At 43.4% G+C, this 11,475-nt stretch overlaps 1 protein-coding gene and 1 long non-coding RNA gene across 4 annotated transcripts in view; one reads left to right on the top strand and one right to left on the bottom strand.

Moving 5' to 3' along the window:
• The window catches only part of LOC309639868, a 423,467-nt gene that overhangs the window by 181,521 nt on the left and 230,471 nt on the right, over window positions 1-11,475 (top strand). The gene's annotated exons all lie outside the window — the stretch shown is intronic.
• The window catches only part of SLAMF1 (signaling lymphocytic activation molecule family member 1), a 40,374-nt gene that overhangs the window by 24,034 nt on the left and 4,865 nt on the right, over window positions 1-11,475 (bottom strand). For all 3 annotated transcript variants that reach the window (XR_014267689.1, XM_082475705.1, XM_082475706.1), the window contains exons 2-3: window positions 3,920-4,261; window positions 1,674-1,958 (exon numbers count right to left, since the gene is read on the bottom strand). Coding sequence is in view for 2 of the 3 variants with exons in the window: in XM_082475705.1 (XP_082331831.1) it covers window positions 1,674-1,958; window positions 3,920-4,261 (627 nt within the window). In the remaining variant the exon portion in view is untranslated. The remainder of the gene's footprint in view (window positions 1-1,673; window positions 1,959-3,919; window positions 4,262-11,475) is intronic.

Here is an 11,475-nt window from a genome sequence, read left to right as displayed (position 1 = left end):
TACTAATACTATTTGGTTGCTGGGAGGATTAAATGAGATGCCACATATTGACACATAGTAAACAATTAAGACCTTTCAGCTGTTATTATTTTAGATAAAGAATCTAAGTCTTAGACAGGTTAAGTGGCTTATCCTTGTGAGTAAAAAGTGTAATATTGGATCTAGGACAACTGGAGTCACATTCTGTAAACTCCGCACTCATGCAAGACTGCTTTCTTGATCCCACCAGCATGTTCTGAATAGCTGTGGGCAGAGAGAGAGGTCTGAACTGGGGGAGGAAACTGTGAATGTGGCTTGTGTGCAAGGTGGGCAAGCAGCCAGACACACTGAGTGGGTGGACAGCTGGCCGACTCTGCCATGAATGGCTGGGGGAGGAAACAGGCAGTTGGTTAGGCTCACCAACGAACTCTCAGATGCAGAGACCAGGTGGATTTTCCCAGCAGTCCCTCTGGAATACCTCAGGGGAGTCGCTGACTGGACATGCTCTGCTGAAGGGCATGCCCTGGCTGCATTCCCCTGTCCCTGGATCCTTGGTCATCTGGAGAAACCCTCCAAATATACACCAAGTCTACTGTGGGCAGGAGTCTCCTTGGAATGACTCTTGTTTCCCCCCAGTGGATGCAGAGGGAAGAATGTCAGGGCACAGGTAATACTTTGCAAGGCCAGAACCCTGGTTCTTCTGTCCCTGAACCTACCTGAGGCATGGACACAAGATCGATTAGTGAAAAGGCTCAGTGGTCTATCCTGTTTCCAATCTCAAGTGGTTAGATGAGCTTACTTAATCAGCCCTTCGTTCCTTTTGAAAACAGAATAATGATGCTGTATCTTTCCAGAGAAAGATCAGTCAGAAGATCTAGGTTTAGGTGCTGACTCTACCATTTATTAGCTGAAGAAACTTGAGGAGGGTACTTACATGCTATGAGCTTAAACTTCCTGATTTGTGAAATGAAGATGATGACAACACTTATCTGATAAGACCATTGTGAGGATCAAAAGAGATCATACAGTTGAAAGTGCTTTGCCAATAATAAAGTGCCCTATGATTTATCATTTTCCCAAACTTCACAGTCTAGGTCTTAGTCAGAGAACTGACTACCCTGGCCCTCTGACCTGCTTTGGGATTCACAGTACATTTCATGAAATGTGGCCCTTTATTACATCCTGCTTTTCATTATTGAGCACATGTGTCGTGTCTTATCTTTATAACATGTTGATGGAGAGGAGAGGTCATTTATCATATCTATTCCCAATTTCCTACAGCATAGGTGATTGATAAATTCTTATTGATGGTGTAGAACCATCCCACCATTAGTAGAGCATGGACTTGGGAGTCAGGACCTGCCACCTGCACTCCCTCACCCGGCCAGCCTTTCAGGTTGGTGCCACGGCAGGAGGGGAGAGGAAGGATCACAACTTGAGACCTGGGCTCCGGGTCTGGCTCCATCGTTTCTCATTGGTTTCCTCAACTGTGAACTGAGCATAATGCCACCCCGGTCATTATGAACTGTAACCACTCACTGAATGCACATGGGAGGCTTTTACAAACTATAGAGAAAATATAAAGTGCTGTTCCCAAGGTGAAGACCATGGCTATGGAAGAAGAGCAATTGGTCCAGGTGGGGACTGAGCCCATATCATTAATGTGGCACACTAGCCGCCACAAGGGCACTCACCTGAGGAACCGAGGCTGCATCTGGACCACGGGATGAAGGTCTGAGAGCCATTGCTGATGGGGTTGCTCACGGTGCAGATGTAGATGTTGTTGGCATCCTGAGGGCCAAGGGTGAGATACAGGAGGTGGGAGTTCTTGGTGGGGCTCAGCAGGGGGGCACCCGCCTCCTCACTCCAGTTGTAAGCTACATGGTCCCCTTTCTCCACCATGCAGGCCAGCATCAGGCTACAGGTCCCGTTCTCCTGGCTGGAGTTCAACACCTTAATTTCCGGAGTGGAGACCTGTTCTGTCAGGAGGAGGAGGAAGGGAGCCATCACTGAAATGAATCCTCTGGAATGCTGACTTAACCTTCTTGTTAGAAGAAAATGCAACCTAATGGCATCTTTCCCTCCTTGTGGATCTGCAGTGTGATTTGTTTCTGTGGGGACCTACTGCTTCGTACCATCCCTCTCTCATATACCCCTCCCCCATACTCCTTTCCAGGATCACCTTGGGATAAAATAGAGAAGAAAAAATTGCCTTTTAGTTCCCCCCTACCAGTACTGTTAGGGATCCCCTTGCCTTTCTGTTGTTCCCCATCTAGGTTGCTCTCCTGTATTCTACCTGTGGTGTTTGCTGTCAGCTAACTCCCCCATGGGCTTTAACTGTCCTTGGCTAAAGTATTACCTTCCAGATCTAAAAGAATGACTTTTTACTGGTGAGATTTCATCTATACTCTGTGTGTGTGTGTGTGTGTGTGTGCGTGTGTGTGTGTGTTAGAACAAGTGCTTTAGGGTGTCTGAAATTGAGATAGCCACAGGCCTCACCAACTTATCTCACTCTAATGCTGTGAAATAGACAAGGTAAAAGGGAAATCTTATTTATTTAGTACATACTATAGGACAGGCATAATGCTAGAATTTCACATTCATAATATTCTTTAATCTTTTCAACAACTTTCTCAACAATTATGAACCTAGTTATAATTATTCCCATTTTATAGATGAGGAAACTGAGACCCAGAGAGGTGGAGTGTCTTACATAATGTCACTCAGCTTCTAACAGCCAAACTGAGATCTGAAACTATGTCTTTCTGACTCCAGGATTCAGACTCTTTCTTTGACTTGAGAAGAACACCATGGTTGCAGAAACCATATTTTCTAAGGTAAGAATTTGATCATAAAAGACAAGATGTGACAAAGGCAGTGAACTGTTCTAGAAAATGCATGTGTAATCTTTGTGCTCATGGCAGCCTTGCCCCGGGAACACTATTGGAATGATCAGGACACCCTGATACCTGGTGGAAAGCTGTGGGAATTCTGCATACACTGTTCGGAGGGAAGGGAATGCTAAGGCCAGGGGAAGGGCAGGGAGGGTATTTCTGTCTCTCCTGTAGGTACCTGAGGATTTTAAAGAAATGTTGGGTGTTTGAGGCTCCCTGCCCCATCCTCAGAGATAAGAAACTCACTGTGAAGAAGCAGCGTAGCTCACATGGCTGCCAGGATCCCTGGGAATTCAAGGGAGCCTTGGAACTTAAGAGACAAACTCTGGGTGTGTTCAAGAGGGGCTGGCAGGTAAAGAGACTCAAAAATGCACTGGCCTTAGATTTAGATGGACTTACGTTCTAGTTTAAGTTCTGCAACTAAGCAATTTTATAATCAGAGCATTTGTTTAAGTGAGAAAAATATGCCTCTTCCACCAGGTAGATGCAATCCTCTGCCAGGAGGCGGGGATTGGTGAGTGGTGTGTGGGCTGAATTTCAACCTTCCTTCTCCCAGGACTCCTAGTGCAGTGAACCCACCTACGCAGATGTGAGTAGGAACGTGCAAACCACTTATCTCTAGATTTCAGTGTCCTCATCTATGAAAGCGAAGTTGAGCTTGATCAGTGAGTGGTATTCAAAATTTTTTTAATTAAAAAAAAACACCTTTTTTTCAAATAAAATCTTATTTGTAAATTGAGACGCTTGGGGCTCCAGGTCCTCTTGCCTACAGGCAGCGGGGCTGTAGGCAAGAGGTCCTGGACCCCCAAGAAAATGGGGTTAAAGGTAACTTGCGCTAATCAGCTATCACTAATGTGCAATTTGGACGAAAAAAAGATTTGTGAACTTCTAAAACTTCTTCCTGAAGGACGGTTTACCCCTGGACTGAGATGTCTTTCAAGTTGCTTCCAACTCTGAATACCCTTTGCTTCTGAGAGAGGCCTAAATTCTTAGGCAAGGAACTATCTCGTCCCTCCACTGGGGACTGGGGAAGCCACCATCATTACCATAGAGCTTCAGCTGCAGGCAAAATTGCTGGACTGAAACGTTTTCCTCCAGGCTCATAAAGTACCAGCCCTCATCCTCCTTCCTGCTTTTCAGGATCCTCAGGCTCAGGTTTTCTGGATGAAACTCATAGCCATTCTCCAGATGGCGTGGAGAGTCACCTTTCCGCAGATCCAGAGACACTATTTTCTTCTTGATGGTGTCTACGGGTGATTCTGCCATTGTGACAAGGATGTGGATACTCTTATTCATGCTCTTACTTATCCCCTCAGATGTCAGGGGCAGCAGCACACTGCTTCCCAGCCGCCCAAGGATCATCACTGGGCAATTCGTTGAGCCCTCACCTGTGGGAGGAAGGAGAACGAAGTCCCTTATTATGGAAGCCTTTGAGACTCACATCCTGTCTGTGGATCAGTAATAATAGACTGGACGATCTCCCTCTTCCTCTTGGCCAATCCCTGGGGTTGCCAGGTTCTTAGTAGTTTATAAGGACTGTCATGAGGATCCCACTATATTCTCAGTATTTGCCACTATATTCTCAGTGTTCAAAAATTCCAGTGGAAATCTTAAAATCACTTATGATAGAGCTGTATAGACTAATCAGGACACTGGGTTTCTTTGATCCACTTATGATAGAGCTGTATAGACTAATCAGGACACTGGGTTTCTTTGATCTAGGAGGAAATTCTATCAACTCAGATTTATAGTTAAGGCACCTAAGGCATAGAGAAGTTAAATGACTTGCCTAAAGTCATATAACTAGTAACTGGATTAATTCCTCAGCCAGACTTCCCACCACCATTGGATATATAGCATGAAGAATGGAGAGTAACTGAAACTAATTCTGAGCTTGTGAGCCCAAGAGACCAAGGTTACAGAAACATCATTTCAGATGAGGGGGAAAGAGAAAAGTCTGAGGGATGTGGAGTCCAGGAGGAGATGAGCCTCATATTCAAACTGTGGAATCCTAACTCCCCAAAAAGCTAAGATATTTAACAATGTCAAGGGCGAGAATTTTTTTTATTTCTCTTTTTCAAATAAGCTGAGCCAACAACAACCAAAAAAACCCAAACCTTTCAAACCACCACTGTAAAGGATCCTACTGCTGATGATTTAACACCTCCCCTCTCCGCAAACCCACAACCTCAGTTGATGACCCTGCTTCTCATTTCACTGAAAAAGGAGAAGAAACAAAAGAGAACTTCCATTTGTTTCCACCACCAAGTCAACCTACCTACTTGGATGGATGGTCTCTGCTCCCAGATAAGGCTAGCCTCTTCCTTCATGGAGCACTCACTCCTTTCAAGGCTTTGCTCCTGCAACTTCCCCCACCCCTTGCGTCATCAACTTTGTTATTGTTATGGTATGCTGTGGGTTATTTCTATTAACACACGACATACCAACATGTAATTTCCCTCATCTTAAAAACCCCTCCCCTGGTCCCAGGTCCATCCCCAGCCACCTCCCCATTTCTCTGTTTTCTTTTATCCCAAAGTCCCTTAATGTGTGTTTATACCTTCTGTCCCCATTTCCTGACTTATTTTTCCTAGTACCCACTCCAGACAGGCCTTCTCCTTACTACTCATTGGAACCACTCTTGTCAAGGTCACCATGTATTCCATGATACTAAGTCACTTCTCCATCTTCATCCTTGCTTTCTCATCTTGCTTTCACTTGGCATAGTTCACATTCCCCCTTTGAAACACTGCCTTCATTTGGCCTGGGGAACAACACACTCTCCTGGTTTTCTTCCTATTTCATTGGCTGCCCTTTCTCAGTCTCCTTGCCTGGAACCTTCTGCTCTTAAAGACCTCTAAGACTGGAGCATCCCAGGACTCAGTACTCAGACCTCTTCTCTTTCTCAGCCACACTTATCTAGTTGCATAGTTTGACATGTTTCTGGAATGCTTACAGAGATATATCTCTTACCCAAACCCTTCACAGTACTCCAAAATGCCTACACCGATTGGTATTGGTATTTGGAGGTCTAAAGGGCATCTCAAACTTAGCAAATGAACTCTTGATTCTATAGCTCCTTCTGCAAACAACATTACAATTCCTAGGCCAAAATACTGGAATCATCTTTGACTCCTTTCTTCCTCTAATACTCCACATTCAATCTATCAGCAATCCCGTTGGCTCTGCCTTAAAAATATATCTGGCATCTGAGGACTTTCAACCAACAACATCACCAGCCTGGCCCTGCCATTGTCTTCCAACTAATCTCGCTGCGTCCATGCAATGGACAGCGTAACCTTTTAAAACTATATCAGATTTTGTCTCTCTCCTGCTTTTAATCTTCCAGGGCTTTCTAAGCACCCATAGAATAAAATCCATAGTCCCTGTTATTGCTTCAAAGACTGAATAACCCAATCCCTGGTACCTCTCCAACTCCATCTCCTGTTCTCACTGCACTATGGCCACACTGGCTCCGGCTGGTCTGTAACTCATCCAGAATATTCTCATCTCAGAGCTTTTGCATTTGCTGTTCTCTCTCTCTCGCTCTGGCAATCTCTTCCCTTACATATCTAAAGAGCTCATTCCCTCATTTTATTTTAGATTTCTGCTCAAAAAATCATCTTCTCTGAGAGACCTGCTCTGACTATCCTATCTATCCTAACCTATCCCTTCTTGTTGTGCTTATCACTGTCTGATGTTATACTGTATATATTATTCATTTTATTTTTTAACACTAGAATGCCAACTTCTCAAGAGGAAGAATTTGATTTTGTTCACCGCTTTGTCCCTAGGACTCACAACTGTGTTTGGCACATAGTAGGCTTTAAATAAATATCTGTTCAATTTATGAATGCTGAAAGCCATGTTACCTGACTAAAACCTCTCTTATTTAGCTCTACCCAGTATGTGACTGAACTTAATAATTGAACTTAACCATAAGCTAATGTTCATAAAAGAAGGAGCCCATGAGTCAGAGAGAGCACAAATTTTTCTAGTTGATAAGAAAGTCAGAAGAGTACAATAAAACTGTCTGCCTAAGTAATGCAGCCACTTAGAAAAGACACAATAACTCGTGGTTAAGATGGATGTTGGAACTTTGGGCAAACTAATTCAGATGTTCTTGACACCAACATGCTCTGAGATCCTGTAAAGGGCCCAGCTGATATCAGACTAGAGATTCAGAGGTTGGGAAAAAAGAAAAATCAGGATTTGAGTGGTTGACACATAGTATTTTTTTTTTCTTTTGCCATGCCACATGGCTTGCAGGATCTTAGTTCCCCAACCAGGGATTGAACCCTGGGCCCCGGTAATGGAAGCCCTGAGTTCTAACCACTGGACTGCCAGGGAATTCCTGACACTTATCATTATTAAGGAATAGTGAGAAAGACAATTAGGCATTTGCTCTTTCACATATTGCTAATACATCAACTCTTGAAACAGAATGCTCTCCCTTGTTGCTTAATTGATTCGATAAGGACTGCTGTTCATGGTGCTGGTGTTGCTGTTTTTATAAAGATAAACTGGAGGGCATGTTGGAATTCCTTCCAGCCACACTTATGGATGCCTGACTGTCCAGATAATGTGGTAGGTACAGTACCCAAGAGAGTAACCTCTTGAATCCTGAACTTAAACTTCTACCAATAAAGGGATGACAGAAAACTAGAACCATCCATGCAAGGAGAAATGTCATGTGGTACATGGGCCCCCTGAAATTGTGTACAAAAGTGGTATAAATAAGCATATGTACATTTTTCTGGGAGCATAGCCATAAATGTCATCTCTCAAAGGAGTCTGGGCTTCAAATCAAGATTGAGAATTGCCATCATACTGTTGATTATTTTGGATCAATTTTAATATGGAGAAAAAAGAAATGGAAATTATACCCATTCATAGACCATAAGTCTCCACCCTGCTGTGTCTCCCGTGTGCCCCTTCCGCCCATGTAACCCAACAGACTCTTTACACCATGGTTGTTTTCAGAACTTGGAATTGGAAGGGAGTCAGGGAGAAAAGGAAATAGAGGATGGGGCAGGGAGTAGCCAAAAAAAAGAAAAAAGAAAAGAAAAAATTTTTGAAAAAAGAAAAGAAGAGGGTAAAGAGGGAAAGAAAGAGAGGGCAGATGAGAAGAAAAGGCTGAGTGGTTTAGGCAGACTCAGTCATGGGGAGTGGAATCAAAACTTCATCAGGAAGAGACCCTCACATGCTACAACCCACATAAAGAATGATGATGTAACAACTGAGTGTGTGAGTGGCCAGGTCTGCAGGGGGTACGTGAACTCATTGCCACCTAAGCAAGAGTGGAAAAATAAGTGGGGACTTTAAAGTGGTTCATAAAACCCTTCAAGTAGAGTCCCAGCTCCTGAAACATCCTACTGCCTGATGAGTGTTTTCCAGCGGGTCTGTGATTCAGTCAGCCCCTGGTTACTAAGAGAGTCTGGAGGAAACATTTGTAGCTGTTAACACCAACTCACTTTCCTTCCAGGGCAATTCTACTTAGAAAGTAGAGTGATTCACCTGGGCCCGTGGATATTTTCCTGAAATCAGTAGCATTTAGCCAAACCTTTCACAGAATGGGATTCTACCTAATGATAACTTTTTTTTTGCCCAGCCCTGATACTGGGCATCTTGCTACAGCATGTCTTTCAGGTAGGACTCAGAGCCCTCACAGTTCTTACGGGAAATCTAGGCTTACAAAGAAAAGATAATGTGTCTTTAATAAGTCTCCTTTTTAAACTGAAGTCCTACCAGCTGTCCTCCGAGTCCCATTCCTTGACGTTGCTGGGTATTTCTATCTTAGAATATTTGCACTCACCATTCCCCAGCCTGAAAGCCTGTTACTGTGCTTTATTTGCCGGGTTAACTCCTTCTGTCCTTCAGGCCTCTGCCTTTGACCCTTGGCTTAGATTCGGTTTCTCTGCCATGTGCTTCCAGTTCACTTTGCATCTCTCCTTTCATATCACTCAATACACTTTTAACTCTGGTTCAATGCTTGTCATCCTTACTCAGTTATAAGTTTCCAAGAGTAGGGACTGTGTCTGTTTTGTTCACTGCTGTAATCTTAATACCCACCTGGGACATGGTAGGAACTCAATAAATCCTTTTTGCCCGAGAGAATGAAAAAACTGAATGAGACGAATGAATGAATGAACAAATGACAAAACAGAGTCTAATTTCTCTCTCTCCAAAATCTGAATGTACTCTCCTTTATCTTTATAACATCCACAAGAGTTGATTATATAGGGAGGTGAAGGGGACCCTTATCCCTATTTGCCAGGTGAGGAGCTAGAAGTGCCTAAGCTATGAAACCTCTGTTTCAGGTGCAACAGGCCACTTACAGTTCCCCCTGAAAACTCACAGCACTTTACCTCTGCATCTGTGCCTTCATCTAGAGTACTCTTTTCAAGTTATATAAAAATTCAACCTACCTGATGTATATATTTAAAAGGACATGCAAGAAACTGGTAACAGTAGGGAGGGGTATAGAAGGGAGATTTGTCTCCATTCTGTACCCTTTTATACTGTTGAAGTTTTATAGACATACATGTGATACTCTTCCAATAAACAAACTCGTTAACAAAAAATTAAATGAAAGCTACATGATGAAAGATGTTACTATCCACTTTTCAAATTCCAGATCAAATACTTCCATACGCCTTGTACTTCCTTCTTTGATTTTGTCAACTTCTCTCACCTTTTGAAAATTCCTATATTTCATTTCAATTCAATTAAAATCAACTCATATGCTTCAATTATAGATAGCATATTCTAATTTTTACCATGGGACCTGGATACAAATTTTAGGATTCTCCTCCTCCCTAAACATAAGCTTATCGAGTTTCATTCATTCAGGCCTCTGGAGTCAGGCTGGGTGATTAAAGAGAAATTGCTAACTACTCTGTGCCTCTTTTTCCTCTTTTATAAAATCATTATGAAACAATAACTACACATATCTCATAGGGTTGGTATGATCATTAAATGAACAATACACATAAAGCACTTACAACAGTGTTTGGTATACAGCCAGGATGCTGTACATACTATTATTATTCATTCAACAAACATTCATGGAAGGGCTCTCATGTACCAGATACTGTGTCAAGTACTAGGCAGAGGCTGTGGTTGTTCATTTTACTTCCCCCACACCTCACATAGTGCTAGCCACATCGTGTGTCCTTAGTAGACCATTGCTGAATGGGATTGTTCAAAGGCAATCTATGGATAAAACCAAATAGCCTTGAGGTTCTGATTTCCAGGCCAACACTGGAGACAGTGAAGGTAGTGGCATTATATCACAGTATTAAAGCTTTTGAGAGATGAAAGTGCCTAGATCTGCATCTTGGGGTACAATGGGCCAGTGAACAACAAGGTTGGGCCAAGTCTAGGATGCCCCCACTTGTCTCTCACCTCTCCCCTCATGTGTGTGAAGGAGGTGAGGAGGACCTGAATGAAGGAATAAAAAATCCCACTGGGGTAGATCCATCAGTTGTAAGAGATGCACCACTCTGGTGGGGATGTTGATAATGAGGGAGGCTGTGCCTGTGTGGAGGTAGTTGGAAATCTCTGTATCTTCTGCTCAGTTTTGCTGTGAACCCAAAACAGCTCTAAAAAAATGAAGTCTATTAAAAAATGTATCATTGGTGGAAATGGAAAATTCACTTTATTGGGGGGAGGGACATGTGGACTTTTTGACTTTTACTGTTTTGACTGGGAATTGGAAGTCAAGCTGAGTAGAGATGGGAAAGGGAGTGGGTACTGATTTTACAAGAATGGGGTTTCTTGGTTGGGTGAATCTGTCATGAATGACCTGTCCCATTTGCAAAGCATTTCCATCTGGGTTTTATTGGGGTTTCACAAAAGGGTGCATATTTTAAAATAAAAACACTAAAATTTTTGTACATATTTCAGAGAAGACAAAGGCAAGGAAGGGAGACACTACCGATTGGGTAGACATGCCTATGGGTCTGGGCTGTTTCTCACTGACCAGTGACCTCCAAAGCTTCCTGTGCAGCAGCTGTCAGCAGAACCTGAAATGCCAGGGCCAGACTGGCCAGGAGGCAAGCCAGCACAGAGATAGAAAAGTCCAGCTTACTGTTCAAACCCATCACGCCTGATAGTCACTAAGAAGAATTCCAAAATTGGTGGAGTCACAAATGGGGTGCACTCAGTAAAGTTTGACTCGCCCTGTGATGGCTTAAAGTGGTTCCGTTTGGCTTTCTGAGCCCTCAGTTCAATTATTGCTCTCTGAGACCTTGGGTAGCAAGAGCCATGGGTCTGCCTGATTCTGAGGAAAAGTGGGGCCAAGGAAGGGCTATTCATCTGGGAATCTGGCAAAAGAGAGATCCCAAGTGCAGCCCCTCTGACAATCCTAGCATATCTCTGGGCTTCTCTTGGAAAAGTCCATAATGGATTTGTGGGCTTGAAAACTCCAAGAACAGAACATCCGGAGCCTCAGGACGTCTCCCCTCCCTTAATGCTGCTTCCACTCCAGACTGCTTCCCACAGTCCCAAGGCATTTAAGCAGAAAGGAGATTCTCACCCACTCCATAGTGAGCCCAAAGTCTGCCCATTGCTTGGCTTTTTCTTTCTCAAGCACATTTTC

The sequence above is a fragment of the Balaenoptera physalus genome, assembly GCF_965194825.1.
Source record: "Balaenoptera physalus genome assembly, chromosome: 1".
Lineage (NCBI taxonomy): Eukaryota > Metazoa > Chordata > Mammalia > Artiodactyla > Balaenopteridae > Balaenoptera > Balaenoptera physalus.
Note: the sequence above shows the minus strand (reverse complement) of the source record. Positions and strands in the feature narration are given on the sequence as shown.